Source organism: Bos grunniens, chromosome 4 (assembly GCF_055505025.1).
Source record: "Bos grunniens cultivar Pamir isolate PY7600 chromosome 4, Bosgru_T2T1.0, whole genome shotgun sequence".
In the NCBI taxonomy this organism is placed as follows: Eukaryota; Metazoa; Chordata; class Mammalia; order Artiodactyla; family Bovidae; genus Bos; species Bos grunniens.
In genome coordinates, this window is record NC_141168.1 from 90032462 (window position 1) to 90057384 (window position 24923).

The 24923-nt window shown below is 36.7% G+C and overlaps 1 protein-coding gene across 2 annotated transcripts in view; it reads right to left on the reverse strand.

The window, feature by feature from the left end:
• SP4 (Sp4 transcription factor) overlaps positions 1-24923 on the reverse strand; it is an 82313-nt gene that overhangs the window by 25119 nt on the left and 32271 nt on the right. For both annotated transcript variants that reach the window (XR_015162841.1, XM_086397427.1), the window contains 2 exons: positions 14041-14269; positions 3861-4060 (listed from right to left, as the gene is read on the reverse strand). Coding sequence is in view for 1 of the 2 variants with exons in the window: in XM_086397427.1 (XP_086253553.1) it covers positions 3861-4060; positions 14041-14269 (429 nt within the window). In the remaining variant the exon portion in view is untranslated. The remainder of the gene's footprint in view (positions 1-3860; positions 4061-14040; positions 14270-24923) is intronic.

The following is a 24923-nucleotide window of genomic DNA, read 5'->3' on the forward strand; positions in this document are numbered from 1 at the left end:
CTGTGAGTCTGTTTCTTTTTTAAAAAAATATTCACTTGTTGTATATTTTACATTCCACTTATAAGTGATATCATACAGTATTGATCTTTATTTCACGCCACGTATTGATAGACAGTTAGGTTGCTTCCATTTCTAGGTAAGTGTAAATCATGCTGATATGAACACTGGGGTGCATGCATCTTTTCAAATTAGTGTTGTTTCTTTTCCCCAGAACATATATACCCAGGAGTGGAATTGCTGAATCGCATGGCAATTCTATTTCTAGTTTTTTGAAACCTCCATGCTATTTTCCAGAGTGGCTGTACCAATTTACATTGCCACCAAGAGTACACAAAAGGGTTCCCTTTTCTCCACATCCTCACCAACATGTTTTTCCTTGTGTTCTTTTTAATGATAGCCATTCTCACAGTGAGGTGGTTTTGATTTGCATTTCCCTGATGATCAGCAACATTGAGCAGTTTTTTATGTGCCTACTGGCCATCTGTGAGGTAAATTCTTAACTCTCACTGCACGAAGTCAGTAGTGTTTAATATTGATATATCAATAAATAATAGTATAAGCATATTTATAGATACATTGAGCCATCATAGGATTAATAAAAAAGAATGCAGAAACAGTTAAAACACATGATTTACTCCAGGGAGCAGAATGGGGTGGTGGGGAGAGACTTGGATTAACAACTGAAGCTTTTCTACATGAACCCATTTTTTTCAAGGTTTTTTTTTGCATTGATATAGCCAATTAACTTTCAGGTGAACAGCAAAGGGACTCACCTATACATACACACGTATCCATTCTACCCCAACGATCTGATTTTTTAAAATTCCATATGTATGAATCATTTGGAAAATTTTTAATTTTACAGAAAGCAAAAAAAAAAATTCATTATTTCTCGGCAGTGAAAACAGATAACTCAATTTATTCATTTACAGTAAGGTGATGACTGAGTTTCTACTTAGTGCACTGGCTGGGTATTAAATAAAACACTGTTCTTGCCATGAAAAACCAAGGTTTTTAGCTTAACACGTTGAATGCTTAATCAATACTAATTTATTTCAAAAGATATCGTTTCATATTCTTTTCAACAACTTTAATAAACAGAGTAAAAATTACTGATATTATGTCCTTAAAAATAGTAAGTATCTGATGCTAAGTCAAACATTTTTCAAAATAACATGTTTAAATAAAAAATTCCATGAATGATGTATTCAAGATGTTTGAAATACTGAAAATAAACTTTAAGTACATTAAATTCTGAATTGTTCAAGTTATTAGAAGATGATAATGATAGGAACCATTTAAAAAAAGAAATTATGCCTCCAAAGAAGTAGGAAAAAAAAAAAGAAAGAAATTATGCCTACAAATCATTAAATCTTTTGAAGTAAATATTTAAATTCTTCAATAAATTAATCTTGTGTAATCTGTATGCGTATGGATGTACAATAGAAAGGAACTTGAGAAAATCCTTGTTTCTCAAAAATGATGAAATCACAATGTGAAAGGTTCCAAAGTTTCTCAGCTTCTTTAATCTGTCCCATTGCTAAGCCAGGGTGGAAATACTACATCCAGTAATTCTGGCAGAGTATTTTTCTATACAGATATCAATATTGCTATCGGTTTAAATTTTTAATCACAATACATTTGCCAATATGAAAGGTGAGGTGGCATTAGAAACCCCAGTGCAATATACTACAGAAAGCTTTTAAAACTTTAATTAAAAGTCTTATTTTTAATATAATGCTAACTCAGTGATTGAGCCATTACACTAAGACTCATCTGTATTACTAACTTGTGTGCATATCAAACTAAGTAATTTTTACTTATCACTTCAAAGAAATCTAGCAATCATTATTTCTTCTCTGAGATTATATTCTGATATATAAAACAGAGCCAACTTCTAGCTTACAACGCTTTTGTTAGAATCAAATGAGATGATTTTTTTGAAACATCTGATATTCAGTAGCTGATCAATAAATGTCAGTTCCAGTTCCCCTTTCGTCCTTTATATACCTTGATTCAAGTTAACTGTTAACATCTAATTGAAAAAAACCTAACCAAATCATTGCTTTTTTCAATAATTAAATAGAGTCCCCAAAATAAAACTATACATGTTCTAAATACAGCATATCACTGTTACATGCCCCCAAAAAGGGAAAACTAACCAACATATCATGACTTAATACAAGCTTCTATTAAAACAGTATAGTATTGCTATAGGAAGAGACAAATAGATAAAACAGAGGATCCAGAAACTGAGCCATTCTTAAATGGAACATCAATATATGAGAGAAATTCCATTACAAATCAATGAAGAAAGAACTGAATTATTCAAAAAATGGCTTTCCACATAGAATAAAAATAGAATTATATTTCCTTTTTAGGAAATCATCAAAAATATTCTAGGCTAATAAAAGATCAAATTTATGAAAAGAAAACCTTAAAGCCAATAAGAAGAAAATGTTTTTAAAAACTTTATGATCTTGGGATATAAGAAAATTTCATAAAAAAAGTAAAAGGGACACATTTACATATTGCTATATTTGACTAAATAAAAATGTAAAACTTTCATATGACAAAAGATGGCACCAAGATAATAACTAGCAGTATGTGAAAACCTTTTGCAAAATATAAATCAGTAAGAAAAAGGAAAACAATAAAAAAGAGCAGAAAACAAAAGATAAATGACCAATAAACATATGAAGAGATGCTTCATCTCACTATAATCAGGAAGAATGCCAATTTAAAAAATCATTCAGTTTTGCCAAATATCAAAATGCTTATGTAAAGTTTAAAAATAAAATAAAATTAAAAAAATAAATAAATAAAAAATACAAAATCATTCAAAAGCTTTCAAAACCTGAAGCTACTGAGTACTGGTGAATACACAGCACAGTGAAAACTCTTGATCAATCCCTAGAGAGTAACAGAGATGGCAATAGCTACTTTGGAGACTCCAGTGTTTATCTAGCAAAATCAAATATACACATTCTCTAAGATCCAGTAATTCTATTTCTTGTACATGGCCACTGTATGTTCAAAGCAGTAAAGTCCGTGACAGCAAAAAACAAACTCGAAGTCATCCAAAGAGTGTGGGGACTGGACTACACAGTGTAGTGAAGTTGTGATACAATACTACACAGCAGTTAAAACAAACAGACATGTATTCAAACACATACATGTATTTGTGTTTGATATGAACTTGGACAGATTACAAAACGTAAGTGAAATTATGATACAGTAATATATCATTTACATAAAGTTTTACAGAACACACAAAACAGTATTTCATATATATATATATATATCCATGAACAAAATACGTAAGAGTATTAAAACTATACTAAAAACTTACACTTTAAATTCATGGTAGCTGTTGTCTTTGGGAGGTAGGACAGAGATGATGTTAACTTTATATGACTTGTTTTGTTAAAAAACAACATGTTAATAGCTGTCACTTTTGAAAGAGTTTAAGTAGGTATTTGTCATATGGGTCTTGATGCTTCACTCAATTATCTGGATTATAAAAAAACTAATTAAGATCACCAATAAGATGGTAATTCAACTCTCTTTTAATTTAAACTGACAATAAGTAATATGTGTCAGTTCGACTAAGAAAAAAAAGATAAATGGAATAAATTCCAAGTCCTTTAAATTATCCTGATAAACCTTACAAGAAATAGCATAAAATATATCTCAGAAATAAGGTAAAAAGTTTTGATCTTAAACATCTTTCATTTAATCACTAAAATGAATGATCTCTCTTTAATTTTTGTATTTTCAATTTCATAGCTCACTGTCACTAAAAGTTTCATCTAAGCATTGAGGAAAGAAGTAACAAGACCTAAAATAAACCAACTAACCTGTATGAGTTCTTCTATGTCTCTGAAGCTCATCACTCCTTGTGAATCTTTTGCCACAAAACATCCAGTTGCATATAAAAGGTCTTTCTCCAGTATGCCAGCGAAGATGTGCTCGTAGGTGAGAGGTTTTGCCATAAACTTTTCCACATCCTTCAATATGACAGATATGCTGTTTCTTTTTTCCTGGTTCATTACTGCCTCTATCAAAAACAAAAAACAAACATTAATTACACTTCCAAATGTCATGCTTATAATTAAGGAAAAATAAAAGGGAATCAAGGTAATTAAATGATGCTTTCTAAATGGGTTTTTTAAATCACGATGTCACAACTACTGTTAAAAATCAGAAAAATTTCAATTAAAGAAAAAAGGTTGTGGAATAAACTCGAAAGTGCAATGAAAACATGTTAATTTTAGAGAATTCTATGTTCTGCCACGGAATTCCTGTTCATTTCCGAGTAGCTTCCTCCCCTGGGAAAAAATCTTTAAGCTTTTCAAGACATGTGAACATTCTTCTCTAAAACAGCAAGATATGGTAATCCTCATTTAAAAGTGTAGGTTCAGAGTTTCACTTCCAATAAAAACAGCGTGAAGAGCTCCATGGACCTATTACCCAGAGAAACTAGTGAAAATGATAACAAACAAAGCAAATACTATTTACAATCTCTGGAAATGGCCCTATGAGTATACAACAAATAAAGAAACATTGATTCACAAAAACCAAATAGAATTTGGTAAGAAGAGTGAGAGTCTGTTGTATCTGAACCAATACTCATGCTGTCCCTCCCTCCTCCTTCCACCTGCCTTAACAGAGAAACACTATAGACCGGTGCAATCAACAACACTATTATTCCCTCTGCTCCCACCTTCCAGTTGGTGGGTTATCACCTCAACACAGGCAGGTCATCAGTATTCCTCTATCTACCTGCTGCTGAGGCTAAGTTTCAGGTGAGTGTGGCTAACAGATGAGGAACAACCTTCTTCCACCCAATTTCAATTCCTGAGACACAGGCTGGACCTTGGATAAAGCGTGATGAAAACACTGAAGTCCAGATTACACTAGACCCAGTTCATATGTAGTTCATAAATCAGAGGTTCCAAGCCTGGCAAGATATAAAATCTGAGGCTACTACTGATCTCCCTGTTCCCAAGTGCTCATCTCTTGGTGCATGGAATGCATAGGGAGAAATGTGCCACTGTCCCACTACCGCAGTTCAACAACCATGACACAGATTTTGGCCAGAAGGAGAGCATACCATAAAACATCAGGCTCCAAATCTCTTCCCAAGAAACTGATTTCATTTACAACTGAATGTGGAAAGGTCTAAAGATGCTCTTAAAAACAGAAAAGACAGGGAGGAAACTAATAGGCATGTTGGTGAAGTAAGCTAAACTGCAGACTGTTATGCTGCCAGGAAAAACTGAGGAATAGAGGTAGCTGGAAGAAGCCCTACAGGATCAAAATAAATTTCAGATACAGACCTAATGCTTGCCCTTTTAAACTTTGACTGGATCAGTCTGTGTAGCAATATATGCTTCAGGGCATTATTAAAAACAACAATCAGTGGAGCTGAACAGTTGGGTGCGGTCAGGGAAGGAGACACCCCAAAAGACCCATACCCAAACCGCTGTCATTCCAGGGTAACTAAGGAACAAGATGATTCATATTTTGCGGGGGGGAGTGTTTCACAAGAATAATTCAGCTACTCACTAATGCTAAGTTGCTTCAGTAGTGTCCGACTCTGTGTGACCCTATAGATGGCAGCCCACCAGGCTCCCCCATCCCTGGGATTCTCCAGGCAAGAATACTGGAGTGGGTTGCCATTTCCTTCTCCAATGCATGAAAGAGAAAAGTGAAAGTGAAGTCGCTCAGTCGTGTCCGACTCTTAGCGACCCCATGGACTGCAGCCCACCAGGCTCCTCTGTCCATGGATTTTCAGGCAAGAGTACTGGAGTGGGGTGCCACTGCCTTCTCCGAGTCACTAAAGAAACAATCAAACAACAATAACAAGCCAGGGGCAGGAGGAGGACAGAGGGCAGTACTAAAAGTTGCTACAATATATTATTTCAACTTTAAGTTTCCAACAAAAATTATGAGACTCCAAAAGTCACAAAGAAAGAAAACATGACCTTTACATGAGCAAAAAAGCAGGCAAGAGAAAGTGCCTGTGAGAGACACCAAATTTAATAAGACTTCGAAGTAGCCATTATGAGTATGTTCAAAGAAGTAAAGAATATTACGATTAAAGCAGAAAAGCAAGGTATAATGACAATTTCACATCAAACAGAGAATATCAATAAAGAGCTAGAAACTATTTTTTAAAGAACCAATGAGAAATTCTTGAGATAAAAGGTAAAACTGAAATGAAAAATTCACAAGAGGGACTCAAGAGAAGGAAGAAATAGTGAAACTGAAGGCAGTTCATAGGGATTATGTAATCAATTTGAAAAACAGACAAGAGACAGAACAAAGAATAAACAATGTCAGAGAAATGAGAGACACCAACATATGAATGACAAATATGTCATTTTTTTTGAGGAGAGAAGAGGAGAAAGTGGAATAGGTGATGAAGCAGAAAAAATATTAAAAGAGATAACAGCTGAAAACTTATGAAAAACATTAATCTATACTTTCAGAACAGAGAAGGCAACAGCACCCTACTCCAGTACTCTTGCCTGGAAAATCCCATGGACGGAGGAGCCTGGTAGGCTGCAGTCCATGGGGTCCCTCAGAGTCGGACACGACTGAGCGACTTCTCTTTCACTTTTCACTTTTCACTTTCATGCATTGGAGAAGAAAATGGCAACCCACTCCAGTGTTCTTGCCTGGAGAATCCCAGGGATGGGGAGGCTGGTGGGCTGCTGTCTCTGGGGTCGCACAGAGTTGGACACGACTGAAGCGACTTAGCAGCAGCAGCGTACTTTCAGGAAGCTCAACAAACTGCAGGTAGGATAAAGGTAGAGATCCACAAATAGACATTGTACACTAAAAGCACTGAAACCTGAAGACAAGGACAAAATCTTGAACAGCAAGAAAGATTAAATGCTGGCTTCTCAGCAGAAACAATGGAAGTCAGAAGGTAGTGAGAAAACATTGTCAAAGTACAAAAAACAAACACACACATAAAACCAGAAAGCCTCAAACTAGAATTCTATATCCAGCAAAGTTATCTTTCAAAAATGAAGGTGAAATAAAGATATTCCCAGACAAACCAAAAACTAAGAGAATTTGTTACCAACAGACTTGCTTTGCAAGAAATATTAAAAGTTCCTTAAGCTGAAAGCAAGTGAAACCAACAAATAATTCAAATATATATAAAGAAACAAAAGTGCTCTAGCAAAGGTAATTATGTAATTATAAAGGACAGTGTAAGTGTATGTTTCTTCTCACTTGATTTAAAAAGCAATTTTATAAATAAACAGTATATATGAAATGTATTGTCAAGCCTATAGAGAAACACAACATATGCAACATAGTTGCCAAACACAGCACAAAGGAGGTGGGCGGGAGCAAAGCCATATTGAGCTATAAGGAAATGACCTCAAATTCAAGGGAATAAATAAAGAGAACCAGAAATGATAAAGTTAACATAGCAAAAGCAATATATACATGCTCATTTTCCTCGACTTCTTTAAAAGATAAATTTATATAAATCAATAATTATAACAATGTATTGTGGGGTATGTAACACTTGCAATATCTATGTATAATAAAAATACCACAAAGAGAAGCACAGATCTACATAGGGGGAAAATTTCTATAACTCACTGGAATTAAGTTACTATAAATCTTAAAACTGACTATGATAAATTAAGCTATACATGGTAAGGCCTACAGCAACCATTAAATAAATATGTAAGGACAGTGAAAAAAATCATTAATGAAATTAAAATGCTGTATTACAAATTAAGATGATATATTATTAATTTAATTCAAAAGAAAGCAGTAAAGGAGGGATAAAGGACATGAGACAGAAAACAAAATGTAAAATGGCAGGCATAAATTTATTATATCAATAACATAAAATGTGAATGGATTATATATATACTCATCAAAAGGTAGGTTCTGTCAGATTACATTTAAAACAATACAAGAGCCATTATGCAATGTCTCTAGCTGACACACTTTACATTTAAAGATACAAAAATACAAAGAAATTCAAAGTAAAAAGGTGGAAAAGGTCTCATGCAAACAACTACCACAAGAAAGCTGGAGTGACTATACTAATATCAGACAAAGTTATCTTTAAAACAAAAGACGCTATTAGAAATAGAGAAATTTGTTAAGGATAAATGAGTTAATCCACTAGGAAGGTATAATAATTATAAACATCAGATCAGATCAGATCAGATCAGTCGCTCAGTCGTGTCTGACTCTTTGCGACCCCATGAATCACAGCACGCCAGGCCTCCCTGTCCATCACCAACTCCCGGAGTTCACCCAGACTCACGTCCATCGAGTCAGTGATGCCATCCAGCCATCTCATCCTCTGTCGTCCCCTTCTCCTCCTGCCCCCAATCCCTCCCAGCATCAGAGTCTTTTCCAATGAGTCAACTTTTCGCATGAGGTGGCCTAAGTACTGGAGTTTCAGCTTTAGCATCATTCCTTCCAAAGAAATCCCAGGGCTGATCTCCTTCAGAATGGACTGGTTGGATCTCCTTGCAGTCCCAGGGACTCTCAAGAGTCTTCTCCAACACCACAGTTCAAAAGCATCAATTCTTTGGCGTTCAGCCTTCTTCACAGTCCAACTCTCACATCCATACATGACCATAGGAAAAACCATAGCCTTGACTAGACGGACCTTTGTTGGCAAAGTAATGTCTCTGCTTCTCAATATGCTATCTAGGTTGGTCATAACTTTCCTCCCAAGGAGTAAGTGTCTTTTAATTTCATGGCTGCAGTCACCATCTGTAGTGATTTTGGAGCCCAGAAAAATAAAGTTTGACACTGTTTCCACTGTTTCCCTATCTATTATAAACATACATTCACTTAAACAATAGAAACAAGAGAGGGCCAAAAGAGAAGTAAAAATTGACAGAAAATGAAAGGAGAAACAGATAATTCAATGCTAATAATTGCAAGTTTCAATTATCTTCAATATTTCCACAAAACAACTAGGAAGAAAATCAGTAAGGAAGTAAAAGACCTGAATAACACTATAAATGAATTAGACCTAACAGACATCCAGAGAACACTTCATCCAATAAGAGCACTCTTCTCAAGTGCACATGGATACTCTTCATGATAGATCAGATGCTACAATGTGAAACAAATTTCAATAAATTTAAAAAGACAGAAATAACAAAATTTTCTGACCACAATGAACTGAAACAAGAAATCACTATATAGGAGTAAACTGGGAAATTCATAAATACCTGGAAATTAAACAGTATACTCCTAAATAATCAGTGGGTCAAAGAAGAAATCAAAAGACACTGAGATGAAGGAAAACAAAAACACAACATACCAAAACTTAGACCATACACATAAACTGATGCTCAGAGGGAAACTTATAGCTGTAAATACCTATATTTAAAAAGATCTTACCTCAAACATGTCAGAATGGCTATCATCCAAAAGACAATAACAAATAACAAAAGTGGAGAAAAGGGAGCCTTCATGCACTGTTGTTGGGAATGTAAATTTGTATAGCTGCGATGGAAAACAGTGTGGATACTCCTCAAAAACTTAAAAATAGAATGACCCTAAGCCCCGGAATGCCACTCCTAGGTATTTAACCAAAGAGAATGAAACACTAATTAGAAAAGATACAAACACCCTGTGTTAACTGTATCATTATTCACAGTAGCCAAAATACAGAAGCCACCAAAACGCCCATCAATAAATGAGTGGATAAAAAAAATATACATATATATATGAATGTGTGTATACACACACACACAATATAGTATTACTCAGTCATCAAAAGGAATGGAATCTTGCCATTTGTGACAATGCGGATGGACCTCCAATGAAACAAGTCAGAAAAAGACAAATACTGAATGCTTTTACTTATATGTGGAATCAAAAAAAGTAAACATTAACAAACATAACGAAATAGAAACATAGTTATAGAGAACAAAGGGGTGGCTGCCAGAGTGGGAGAGGGGAAAATAAGGCAAGGGAAACTGAGAGGCACAAGCTTCCAGTTAAAAAAGTAAATGAGTCAAGGGGATGAAATATTCAATGTGAGGAATATGGTCAATAGCTATGCAATAATTTTGTACAGTGATATATCATAGAATTGTGATTACTGTGAAACGTACAGAAACTGTTCAGTTGCTAAGCCTTGTCTGGCTCTCTGCAACCCTATGGACTGTGCACACCAGGCTTCCCTGTCCTTCACCATTACCCGGAATTTACTCAAACTCATGTCCACTCAATCAGTGATGTCATCAAACCATCTCCTCCTCTGTCACCCTCTTCTCTTCCTACCCTCAATTTTTCCCAGCATCAGGGTCTTTTCCAGTGAGTCAGCTCTTCACATCAGGTGGACAAAGTACTGGTGCATCAGCATCAATCCTTTCAATGAATATTCAGGGTTGATTAACTTTAGGATTGAATGGTCTAATCTCCTTGCAGTCCAAGGCACAACCACATTTAGAAAGCATCAATTCTTCGGCACTCGGACTTCTTTATGGTCCAACTCTCGTATCCAAACATGACTACAGGAAAAACCATAGCTTTGACTATACAGACCTTGATTCACTATATCGTAAAACAGGAACTAACAAACTCACAGGAAAAAAGAGATCAAATTTGTGGTTACCAGAGGATGGGGAAATGGATCAAAGCAGTCAGAAGGTATAAACTTCCAGTTCTAAGATAACTGAGTACTAGGGATGTAATACATGATAAATATAATTAACACTGCTACATGTTAAATATGAAAATTGTTAAGACAGTAAATCCTAAGAATCCTCATTGCAAGGAAATTTTTCTTCCTATTTAATTTTACAGCTATACAAGATGATGTTCACTCAACTTATGATAACCTTTTCATGACATATTAAGTCATATTATTATGCTGTACACTTTACATTTATACAGTGCTGTATGTCAATTATATCTCAGCAAAACTGGAAGGAAAAAAGATCATAAATAACCTAACTTTTCACCTTAAGACAATGAAAACAGAGCAAATTAAATCTAAAATAAAGCAAGCAGAAGAAAGAAAATAATAAAAGAAAGAAAATAATAAAAGAGCAGAAACTAATGAATTAGAGAATACAAAAACAGTAAGCAAAGAGAAAACGAATGGAACCAAAAGCTAATTCTTTGAAAAGGTCAACTAAACTTACAGCTGTTAAGGAGATTAACAAAGAAAAAAAAAAAAGAGAAGACTCAAATTACTAGAATCAGAAATGAAAAAGGGAACATCACTACCAACCTCACAGAAATAAAAATGATTATATGGGGATACCAAGAACAAGTGTATGCCAATTACTTAAAAACTATCAGATAAACAAATTCTTAGAAATATAAAAAGTACCAAAGCTGACTCAAGAACAAGATACAATTCAAAACAAGTAAACAGGATGAATTAGCAGTCAAAAAAGTATTCACAAGAAAAGCCCAGGATCAGTGAGCTTCACAGGTTCATAAACACTTTTAAAAATTAATACCAGTTCTTCACACTCTTTCAAAAAAAATCAAACTGGAGAGAAGACTTCCCAATGAATATTCTTCCCAGTGAATATCCTTCCAATGAATATCTGGGGCTGACTTCATGTCAATCCCCAAGGAAATCAACTCTGAATATTCAACGGGAGGACTGATGCTGAAGCTCCAAAACTTTGGCCATCGGATGCAAAAAGCTGACTTTTGAAAAGACCCTGATACTGGGACAGACTGAAGGCAAAAAGGAGAAGGTGGCAGCAGAGGACGATCTCTGTTGAGATACTATCACGGGCTCAATGGACATGAATTTGAGCAAACTCCAGGAGATGTGAAGGACAGAGGAGTCTGGCATGCTGCAGTTCACAGGGTCGCAAAGAGTCAGACATGACTTAGTGACTGAACATCACCACAAACTCTTTAAAAAATTAAAACTGGACAAGAAAACTTCCCAACTCATTTCAAGAAGCCAATAATACCCTTGCCAAAACCAAAGACAATATAAAGTGAAGTTGCTCAGTCGAGTCCGACTCTTTGCGACCCCATGGATTGTAGCCTATCAGGCTCCTCTGTCCATGGGATTTTCCAGGCAAGATAAGAAAACCACAAACTGATATCACTCATGGACACAGATGTAAAAATCCCCAACAAAATAGTGAAAAACCAAATCCAGGAACATATAACAGAATTACATAGCATGACCAAGTTGTATTTATCCTGTAAATGCAAAAGTACTTTAACATCTGACAATCAGTTAATGTCATATAATATACTGATATAATAAAAAAACAAAACTACATGATCATCTCAACAGATGAAGAAAAGCGTCTGACACAATCAAAAATGCTTTCATACTGGGTGAGCTGGAAGACTCATATGCCCAAATGTTAAAAGTTACCACAAAGCCAAAGTCATCAACACAGTGTGGTACTGGTATAGAGACAGACATACAGCTCACTGAAATAGAACTGAGAGTCTAGAAATAAATCTACATGTCTATGATCAACTGATTTTTGACAAGGGTGCCAAAACTATTCAATGAATGGGGAAGGAATAGTTTTTTAACAAATGGTGTTGGATGAACCCTTACCTAACATCATTTACAAAAATTAACCTCCAAATGGACAAAAGACCTAAATGTAACAACAAAAACTATAAAACTCTTCTAGGAAAACATCAGATTTGAGACAACAGATACGGCAATGGATTCTTAGATATGACACCAAAAGCAGAAGCATCCAAAAACAAGACTGGACTCCACAATTAAACACTTTTCTGCTTCAAAAGATACTAAAAAAGAAAGTGAAAAGACAACTCACAAACTGAAAAAAAAATTATTTCAAATCATATCTCTGATAAAGAGCCTGTATCAAGAATATATAAAGAACTACTCATATTATAATTCAATAATAAAAACACAAATAATTAAAATGAGCATGAGATCTTAATAGATAATTCTCTGAAGAAGACACACAGATGGCCAAGAGTACACACACAAAAGCATATGCTACATTATTTGTCATCATGGAAATGCAAATCAAAAACAAAAACTTGTATAAGTATTTGTGTGTGTGCATGCTTAGTTGCTAAGTTGTGTCTGATTCTTTGTGGCCCCAATGACTGTAGCCAGCCAGGCTTCTCTGTCCAGGGGATTTTCCAGGCAAGAATACTGGAGTGGGATGCCATTTCATAACTCCAGGGGATCTTCCTGATCCAGGAATCAAACCTGTGTCTCCTGTACTTCAGGCAGATTCTTTACAGCTGCTGAGCCATTGAGGAAGCCCATACATAACATATATATGTAAGAATATTTATAGCAGCATAATAGCCAACAGATGGAAAAATTCCAAATGTCCACCAACTGATGAATGGATAAGTAAAATCCTGTATTATCTATAAAATGGAATATTATTTTGTTCAGTAAAAAGAATGAAATACTGACATATGCAATAGTACAGATAAACTTTGAAAACACACAAAGTGGATGAAATTAGTCACAAAAACCACATATTATGTGCTTCCCTTTATATAAATGTCTAGAATAGGCAAAACTGTAGACAGAAATTAGTTCAGTGGTTGCCTTGAGCTGGGAGGGATGAGGGAGTGATGGCTAAAAAATACAGAATTTGTTTTCAGGGGAATAAAACTGTTCTAAAATTGTGGTGATGGATGTACAACTCGGTGAATACATTAAAAACCACTGAAATGTACAGCTTAAATGAGTGAATCGTATGGCATGTAAGTTTTATATCAATATAGTTGTTTTAAAATTTTACAAAATAAATGAAAAAAGAAAACCATTAAGAGAAAGTATAAGATACATGGTACAGAACCACCGAAATCCCATTCCTAGACTAGCTCTGTTCAATTCCTTTCATAACAATATTATATCTCAACTCTTGGGTTACAAAGCTAGTGATGTTCCAACAGTCAAAGCTCTCAGCCAATGGCTTGGTTTTAATGAACATCCTATGTGCCTTCATTACATCTAACTGTTCATTACATGTTAATTATTATTATACTAGCCTGCACAGAGTTGGGTGGTGGCAACAGAGCATTTACCTTCCTTCTCCTTCCCTACAATTAGGACAGGAACAGGCAACTCTTCGAAGCCTCTTGCCAGGCTGCACTTCTTGATCAGAAGCCTGCTGGCCTTGCTGCAAATGCACTTGTGTGAGTTGGTCAGGACTAACAGCACCTATCGTTGCATTAGCAATTCCTCCAACTGCTACAGTTACAGGAGCTATGGTAGCTTGTTGGACTTTCACTCCATCTTGTCCTTGCTGCTGACCTAAAAATGAGAGGGGGAAAAAGAGTATTACAATGTTTTATATTCCTAAAAAAAGGATTAAAAAGACTTCCATATGGACACTTAAAAACTAGGATATTTATTTTAACAGATAATCTGTGTAAAGTACAAAAGCAAAAGTGTTAATGATTTATACTATGTTGATCCCCCTAAAATATAATATTCTAACCTTAGCAGCTCAGGCTGCCTCCATATCTGGTTGATGGGACCATACATAAATCATTAAATCCTCTTGGGGCTTAATTTCTCCATCTATAAAATGAAGACTAATGATCCTTGCAACTTACCTACCTCACAGAACTGTTGTGAGGATCTGGAAGACACTATTTAAGATCCTTGGATGAAAGATATTACATAAATAGAAAGTATTATTATTACCATTTTCACAGTCAGCAACATACCTTATTCACTCCATGAAATCACAAGAGTAAAAAGTAACTGAACAAAGGATTTAGTTTTATGGACATTTCTCATTCCTAAATACTTTAAATTAGGCAAACAATTCTTTATTGATGAGTCTTTTATTTTATTAAGTAGTTATTAACTAAATGCAAAACCATGCATGATTATTAGATTCTGTCACTAAAACCACAGAACAGACGTTTTTCTCTGGTGCTCAAACAAATTGAGCTCATTCCCTTCTTAGGGCCTTTGCACACACTCTCCAGTCTGGGCCAAGATGCCTCTGCACCCAGATCTTTGCTCAATTGACTCCTTAGTAACAGTCTGATCATAGTTCAAATCTCTCCTCTTTAGAAAACGCCCTTCCTGACCACAACATCTAAAATAGTTTCCCCTCAGTCTGTTTCATCAAGTTTTGTCTTATTTAAATTATTGTATCTTTTATTATTTTTTCTGTCTTCACCTCACTCCTGGATGTCACAGGTTACAGGAACAGAAATCCTGCCTGTTATGTTCACTGTTGCATCCTCAGATGTAGAACAGAGCCCAGCACACAGCAGCCACTCAACTGTAGTTGTTGTTCAGTCCCCCAGTTGTGTCCGACTCTTTGTGACCCCATGGGCTGCAGCACGCCAGGCCTCTCTGTCCCTGACCGTCTCCCCGAGTTTGCCCAGGTTCCTGTCTATTCCATCAGTGATGCCATCCAGCCATCTCATCCTGTCCTCCCCTTCTACTGCCCTCAATCTTTCCCAGCATCAGGGACTTTTCCAATGAGTCAGCTATTTGCATCAGATGACCAAAATACTAGTCAATTTAACATAAGCCACTCAATAACATAAGCTTAACGAAAAAGAGTTTAAAAGAAGAAAACATTTTAATGCCATTGTGATCATATCACTTCCATGCTCAATAAAACTTTCATTTATTCCCCACTGACCAAAGTCTGCCATTCAAAGGACTCTACCACAGGGACTTGGCTCCTGACTCACTAATTTCCTCCTAATGGCCAAATCCAAAGTGCATCATCTCAATGCATGTAAGACTGCACTGCTGCACATTACACCACTGACCACGCCGTCCTTAAAACTTGGCTGTTGGAGCTAAGTCCCTACATCCTCAGAAGCTTGTCCTCTTTGTTAGCTCTCCCTATCAGCACTTAAACCTAAACTGACATCACATTCTTATCAGATTTACCTATACTCCTTTATTCCTCATTGCCCATTCTCTTCTTAAACTACTGAAATTAGGTGTCTGACCCACTGCTCTACTAAAATGATGACAGAACAAACAATTTCTCTGACGGTAAACCCCAAAATACTCTTCCCTTTGTTCTTATTTCACCACTGGAGCACCTGCAGCTGCTAATCCCACCCTCTTTTTGAAATGCTCTCCTCGTGCTTCTCTGATTCTACTCACCACTGGTGTTCCTCCGACTTCTCTAACCATTTCCACATAATTCCAACTTCTCATTCTAACTTGCTCCTCTCGTTACTTACCCACTTTCATAACTTTTACTACTATCTACAAGCTGATGTCTCCCAAAACTGTACGTTTATGCTCAAATACCTCTCATGAGTATCATAATCTTCTTGTTATCTGCCAGGGAACATTTCCACCCAGATTTTTCAGAGGCAATCTTTCTAGGAATGAGACAGATTATCCCGCAAAAATGGTGGTCCAATCTACCATTTTCTCTTGCTTATTACAATAGCTTCCTAATTTCTCTCCTTACCACCACTGTCGTCTATAAGTGCATTCTTAACACAGTTTCCAGAAGAACCATTCATTGTAATAGGAATACTCTGTAATAGTCAAAAAGAATGAAAGAAATCTTTATGTACTAACCCAAATAAACCTCTAAAATATATAGCTGAATTAAAGGAAGTTACTTGATTTTTACATTCAGTTCAGTTGCTCAGTTGTATCCGACTCTTTATTTCCTACACTGATTTTTACACTCACAAATAAATTGGGAAAAGTCTGAAAGGATATATAACAAATTGATTAAGAGTGCTTACTTCTAAAAGGGCATCTAAGATTGGAGTGTAGTTAGCAGGAGTGCTAGTGTTACTTAAACTAGGTGCACTTTTTTTTTAAACAAAGAAAATGTTTCCATATATTTCTAACATATTAAAGACTAATTTTAAAAGGAAAAATCCTGCTAGCAATTAACAGACCCAATCTGGAACTTCATTATTGCTTTAATCTGCATTTATTTGATTCCCAATAGAACTGAACATGTTTTTCAAATACATATTGGCCATTTGAATATCCTTTCTGAATTGGGTGTGCCTATCCTTTGCCATTTATCTACTATGGCTTAGTTTTTTTTCTTTTGTGTAGCTCCTTAATAAAGGCTTTGTTTTGCTTAAAATATTTTCTATGATGTATAAAATTTAACCACACACATTAAAAACAAAGGACATAAGGCTTGGTCAAGCCTTGTGAAGTCAGCTATAAATGACACTTTAAAAATCACTGATGCCTTCACAACATTTAAACACAATGGGAACACAAGGGGGAATGTAGAAATGATAAAAGATGAGGTACAACCTTATTGCCCATTTCTTTGGACTGTACTGATTTGATTCTTTTAGTATTTCATACCACCCCTTCAAGGGAAAGAGGGCAGATAATATTTTTGTTTTATAAATCAGAATATAATCTAACTGGTCCTTATTTCTCCTTATGGGAAAAATAATTTGTCAACTTTTGTTTTTTTTTTTTACAGTGAGTGATAGGTAACATTACTGTGTAGGTAAAATAGACCTATATTTTTGAAAAATAAAAGAAGTCCCAATTATCTGTAAAAAAAATTAACCCAACTACCAATACACTGAAAATGATCTAATAGCAGTCAATAATTTAATAATAATGAAGCAGGTTCAAAATACTATTTTAAATACATGTGTCTCATAACTATGTTTTTACAGTCTAGGATATAAGATTAGCTACTAGAATTAATCAGGAAAAATAAAAATTGTTGATTTCTGTACTATAAAGCTTGCTGTGGAGGGCTAGATGGACTTCTTACTGTTCTGAATAACTTCAAAAAGGTTTCTTAAATCAGCCTATTTTGGCTTATTTTCTCTACAAATTAAACTTACAGTCCATCTAAACAAAAGCCTCTGAAGGAAAGAAGGTATGTCTCCTTACATTGATGCAAATAATTTTCAGCAACTACACTCTGAAACAGGGTTTATAATAATAAAACAGACAAGGCTGTGCATTCCCAAACATAAAAAGATAACCAGGTATGTCTATGGTTGAGGAGGTGGGGTAGAGATGGAGAAAGAAATGGGAAGTGACTGCTATTGTGTCAGGGTTTCTTTATGAGGTTGTGAAAATGTCTAAAATTATATCACGGTGATGGATGTAGTTCTTTGAATACACACACTAAAAGCCACTGAATGTAAACTTTAGATGGCTGTACTACAGGATATATGAATCAAACATCAATAAAGCTGTTAAAAAATTAAAAATTCTAATATTGTTAGTTATAAGTCTCTTTAAACTAGTTGATTCTCACTTGGGGGTATTTTTATCTTACAGGGGATATTTGGTCAAAAGATATTTTTAGATATCTCTCCCATCAGGAAGCTTCAACATGCCTCTTATCCTTATCCATCAGAAGGCAGAATGAAAACCACAATCACAGAAAACTAACTAAACTGATCACAGCCTTGTCTAACTCAATAAAACTATAAGCCATGCCATGTAGGTCCACCCAAGACAGATGGGTCATGGTGGAGAGTTCTGACAAAACATGGTCCACTGAAGAAGGGAATGGCAAACCACTTCAGTATTCTTGCCTTGCAAACCCCATGAACAGTATGAAAAGGCAAAAAGATATGACACTGAAAGATGAAGGTTGGAAGGTGCCCACTATGCTATTGGAGAAGAGTGGAAAAATAATTCCAGAAAGAATGAAGAGACGGAGCCAAAGTGAAAATAACACCCAGTTGTAGATGTGATTGATGATGGAAGTTAAGTCCAGTGCAGTAAAGACAATATTGCTTAGGAACCTGGAGTGTTACATCCATGAATCAAGGTAAATTGGAAGTGGTCAAACAGGAGATGGCAAGAAAGAACATCAACATTCTAGGCATCAGTAAACTAAAATGGACTGGAATGGGCGAATTTAACTCAGATGACCATTATATCTACTACTGTAGGCAAGGATCCCTTAGAAGAAATGTAGTAGTCCTCACAGTCAATAAGAGTTCAAAATGCAGTAATTGGGTGGAATCTCAAAAATAACAGAATAATATCTGTTGGTTTCCAACAGTATCACAGTAATCCAAGTCTATGCCCCAACCACTAATGCCAAAGAGGCTGAAGTGGTTGAAGGGTTCTATGATGACCTATAAGACCTTATAGAACACCAAAAAAAGGTCCTTTTCATCATAGGGGACTGGAATGCAAAAGCAGGAAGTCAAGAGATACCTGGAGTAATAGGCATATTTGGCCTTGGAGTACGAAATGAAGCAGGGCAAAGGCTAACAGAGTTTTGCCAAGAGCAAAAAAAGTTACGACCAACCTAGACAGCATATTAAAAAGCAGAGACATTGATTTGTCAACAAAGGTCTGTCTCGTCAAGGCTATGGTTTTTCCAGTGGTCATGTATGGATGTGAGAGTTGGACTATAAAGAAAGCTGAGCACCAAAGAATTGATGCTTTTGAACTGTGGTGTTGGAGAAGACTCTTGAGAGCCCCTTGGACTGCAAGGAGATCCAACCAGACCATCCTAAAGGAGATCAGTCCTGGGTGTTCACTGGAAGGACTGATGTTGAAGCTGAAACTCCAATACTTTGAACACCTGATGCGAAGAGCTGACTCATCTGAAAAGACCCTGATGCTGGGAAAGCTTGAGGGCAGGAGGAGAAGGGGAGAACAGAGGATGAGATGGCTGGACGGCATCACTGACTCAATGGACATGGGTTTGGGTAAACTCTGGGAGTTGGTGATGGACAGGGAGGCCTGGCGTGCTGCAGTTCATGGGGTTGCAAAGAGTCGGACACAACTGAGCAACTAAACTGAACTGACACCAGGAAAAGAAGATTAAGAGTATTCTAGTAACTGGAAAGATTTATCTCTTAGCGTATACTTGAAACCAAAACAGTATTTGAGTTTATAAGTCAGTCTCCTGTGTATCCTAAGTTTACACATCAATTTCTCTAGAATCAGAACCTGAAAACCCTCCTGAAATTGCAAAGCTATAAGCTACGTCATAGATCTATTTTTCTATCAAAGAACACTTTAGGAAGTCCTACCCTAAAAGAGGAAAACTACTAAACCATCTTAAATAATTATATATACATACTTCAGTAATTCATTAATAATAAATACATTTGTCTTTAACTGTTAGTTATTTCTATGTATCCTGTCCCTTATCTAGACTAACAGGACCACTCTTTCAACTCCTTGTCTGTGTAAGGAAACGTTTATGCTGTAGAAACCTTTCCCAGTAAGCAAGCAACTGACCCCAGAAGGAACTGAGTATTTTCTTTAAACAGAATCTATTTCTTTAAGAAAAAATCTCATTTTCCCTCATTCCACTCATTCTTTATTGAACCATACTAATTTAAGAGGGTGGTGGAAAAAGTCAAAGGAAAACTGGACTACTTCTATATGGAATGTTAATAGTTTTTAAAGATGTAAAACTTTTTTCAGTTCTTCAGAGGTAACAGAGTCACTACAGGTAGGCCTGAACTGATAGGATCTCTATCACTAACTTTATCCCACATTAGGCTCTCACCTCCTGAAAACAAAACGTTTTAGTCTTAATAACTTGAAAAACCTGCAATTGGAAACCTTTGAGGATGGGAAAAAGAATGCACAATCAAATCTGAGTTTCGGGAAAACTCTGGAATGTCAAGTATGTGACAGAGAAGCTAGAGGCAGAGAAGCCAGTTAAGAAGAATCTATTTTACCTTCTAGATGATGAGGTCCTGAAAATGAATAGAACATAGAAAGAACTCAATATAAGAAAAATAATTATAAAATATAAAAACTTATAGATATACAAAATATAAAATATTAAAAAAATAGTAACAAAAAATGGTTGCTATCACTTAGTGAAAACTCTCCTGTGCTCTAAAGTGTTAGTCGCTCAGTTGTGTCCGACTCTTTGCAACCCCATGGACTGTATCCTGCCAGACTCCTCCATCCATGGGATTTTCCAGGCAAGAATATTGGAGTGGGCTGCCATTTCCTTCTCCAAGGGATCTTCCCGAGCCAGGGATCGAACCCAGGTCTCCCACATTGCAGGCAGACTCTTTACCAACTGAGCCACTAGGGAAGCCTAAGCACTGTGCTCTCTCTAAGTGCTGTGCAAACCACTTTATATTTATTATCTCATTAAAATAACATGATTGTTACCATTTTACAGATGTGGACATCATACCCAGAAAAACACTTGAGTGGCATCTAGGTGGTAAAACCAAAATGTGAATCAAAGTCTGTCTAATTCCAAAGTTCAGGCATAAAGCTACAAACCTTAGTGATTTTAGCCAGACTACATCACTACAAACTCTGGCTAAGATCAGGTCAGTCCTTAAGAATCCTGGTCTGGGTCACAAATAAGAGAATGAGCCCATCAACTGAGATAAAGGAATCAAGGAGGGAAGCAGGTCAGGAAAGTAAAATCAGTTCTATGCTCGAAGTATCTCCTACAAGCAGAACCTCAGCTCCAACTCTATCATCAATCAGAACTGCTTTCCAAGTCAAGTTCCATATGCCTCTTCTCTCATCAATTAACCTGCCGTTTTCACTCCCCCAATTGTGAACTTCATCCTCATCTTCACCTTGTTTTCTAGTAATCTGACTGGAAACACACTGGAAAATTCAGCAACCTCTTCTGGCTTCATTTGGCATCCTTTGCCAATTATCTCTTGCTTCTTCGAACTTGTCATGTCTGTTGGTAATTCCCGTCATACCTCTGAAAACAATCTGGTGTTTTCTACTGCCTCAGAAATCATCTTCTCTTCTCTCTCTCCAGGCTTTTCCTCTCCACTAGTTCTATATTTCTAGTGAACCAATCTCCTTGAAATCAGATTAGTCTTCTCCCATCCAAGTCCATACTGTGCAACCTGAAATGTGTATTTGACCACGATATTCTTCTTAAGGTCCCCTGAAAGCTCCTCCAAGCTTTTAAATGCTGTATCATGACAAGGGAAGAATCTCCATGTCCTGGAATTTGCCACCATGACTACTGCACATAAACTCTTGGTATGAACACATGAAAAACCACCTGTGATTTCCTGATCACATCATGCTATTACATGACTCTGACCTTTTGCCTGGAATATCCTTTCTTTGCTAACCTGGCTAATTTTTTGTCATCCTATATCACTTCCTTGAGAAACATTTCTTGCAAATTCTCTCGTTGGATTATACAGTACATTATCTGCAGGGGATGCTCCACAATAAGAAAAGATACTGCAAGGAGGAGCCCAAGCACTGCAACAAAGAGTAGCCCCTGCTCACCGCAATTAAAAGCATGAGCAGCAATGAAGACCGAGCACGGCCAAAATAAAAAAGTTTTAAAACTTTCAAACACAAAATCCAATGAACTTATATCAACACTCACTCTCCAAGTCATCTTTTCAATATTCAACATTCTGAGATTCCTCTTAGTTGCTGACATACAATCTTGTCCTCTTCCTATCTCCCTGACTGATCTCACTTCTCGACTCAACTCTCTTCTTTGTCCCCAGAAGACTGAGTGCAACCCTAAGGCTAGTTCTCATTCTACTGCACTTCAAACTCAAAACTGTTTCCCTCATCAATCTCACATACTGCCATAACTTCAACTACCATCTCTATGTGGAAGACTCTCCTCAAATTCAGAATGACAACTATGATCCCTCTTCTCAGATCCAACCTCCAAATATAAACTGGACATCTCCAATGGAATACTGTACTTTTAACAACCTTAACAATTAACAAAACTCAAGTTCATCACTTTGTTTTTCTCAACGTCACTTTCTTTTAATGGTACAATCATTTTCATGGTCACCTGGGCTCAAACTCTTAAGAATTACCTTAAACTTATTATTTATTCTCTATATTCATGCATTACATCCTGTCAATTGTTCTCTTCAAGTCTCTTGAATCACATTTTACACCCAAGTTCAGATCTCCCATCACTGATATCAGAACTAACTATATGGTCCCAAAATTGGCTTTCCAGTTTTTCCAGTATCTGCTAGATAATAAAACTAAAATAACTCTTCATAAATGAAACTTCCTCTATCTCTCCAAAAATTAACACATTCACACACTGTTTCAGTGATTTGTCCCCAGTCAGACTTTGGTCTGACATTCTCAGTCTATAACCAAACTTCTACCAATCCTGCCAAGTGCACCTTCTACCATTTTCCTCAAAATCTCCACTAAAAGGCTTTACCAATTTTGTCTTAAATAGGTAAATTACATTTCCACTTCTTCTCTTCTGCCCCGGATGTTTCTTTGGCCAATAATGCATTCCTTCTTACTTCACACTTTTGGGAGGACTTTCCCTTCCTTCAAGAAACAGTTCAAGGTTCCTAGGCTTCAGTTCAGTTCAGTTCAGTTGCTCAGTTGTGTCTGACTCTTTGTGACCCCATGGACTGCAGCACACCAGGCCTCCTTGTCTTCATCAACTTCCGGAGTTTACCCAAACTCATATTCATTAAGTCGGTGATGCCATCCAATTATCTCATCCTTGGTTGTCCCCTTCTTCTCCTGCCTTCAAATATTCCCAGCATCAGGGTCTTTTCAGATGAGTCAGCTCGTCCCATAACGTGGCCGAAGTACTGGAGTTTCAGCTTCAACATCAGTCCTTCCAGTGAACACCCAGGACTGATCTCCTTTAGGATGGACTGGTTGGATCTCCTTGCAGTCCAAGGGACTCTCAAGAGTGTACTCCAGTACCACAGTTTGAAAGCATCAATTCTTTGGTGCTCAGCTTTTTTTATAGTCCAACTCTCACATCCATACATGACTACTGGAAAAGCCATAGCTTTGACTAGACAGACTTTTGTTGGCAAAGTAAGTCTCTGCTTTTTAATATGCTGTCTAGGTTGGTCATAGCTGTTCTTCCAAAGAGTAAGCGTTTTTTAATTTCATGGCTGCAGTCACCATCTGCAGTGATTTTGGAGCCCCCCAAAATAAAGTCAGCCACTGTTTTCCCATCTATTTGCCATGAAGTGCTGGAACCAGATGCCATGATCTTTGTTTTCTGAATGTTGAGCTTTAAGCCAACTTTTTCACTCTCCACTTTCACTTTCATCAAGAGGCTCTTTAGTTCTTCTTCACTTTCTGCCATAGGGTGGTATCATCTGCATATCTGAGGTTATTGATATTTCTCCCGGCAATCTTGATTCCAGCTTGTGCTTTTTCCAGCCCAGCGTTTCTCATGATGTACTCTGCACAGAAGTTAAATAAGCAGGGTGACAATATACAGCCTTGACGTACTCCTTTTCCTATTTGGAACCAGTCTGTTGTTCCATGTCCAGTTCTAACTGTTGCTTCCTGACCTGCATACAGATTTCTCAAGAGGCAGGTCAGGTGGTCTGGTATTCCCATCTCTTGAAGAATTTTCCACAGTTTGTGGTGATCCACACACTCAAAGGCTTTGGCATAGTCAATAAAGCAGAAATAGATGTTTTTCTGGAACTCTCTTGCTTTTTCAATGATCCAGTGGATGTTGGCAATTTGATCTCTGGTTCCTCTGCCTTTTCTAAAGCCAGCTCGAACATCTGGAAGTTCACGGTTCACGTATTGTTGAAGCCTGGCTTGGAGAATTTTGAGCATTACTTTACTAGCGTGTGAGATGAGTGCAATTGTGTGGGAGTTAGAGCATTCTTTGGCTTTGCCTTTCTTTGGGATTGGAATGAAAACGGACCTTTTCCAGTCCTGTGGCCACTACTGTTTTCCAAATTTGCTGGCATATTGAGTGCAGCACTTTCACAGCATCATCTTTCAGGATTTGAAATAGCTCAACTGGAATTCCATCACCTCCACTAGCTTTGTTCATAGTGATGCTTCCTAAGGCCCACATGACCTCACATTCCAGGATGTCTGGCTCTAGGTGAATGATCACATCATCGTGATTATCTGGGTCGTGAAGATCTTTTTTGTACAGTTCTTCTGTGTATTCTTGCCACCTCTTCTTCTTATCTTTTGCTTCTGTTAGGTCCATACCATTTCTGTCCTTTACTGTGCCCACCTTTGCATGAAAACTTTCCTT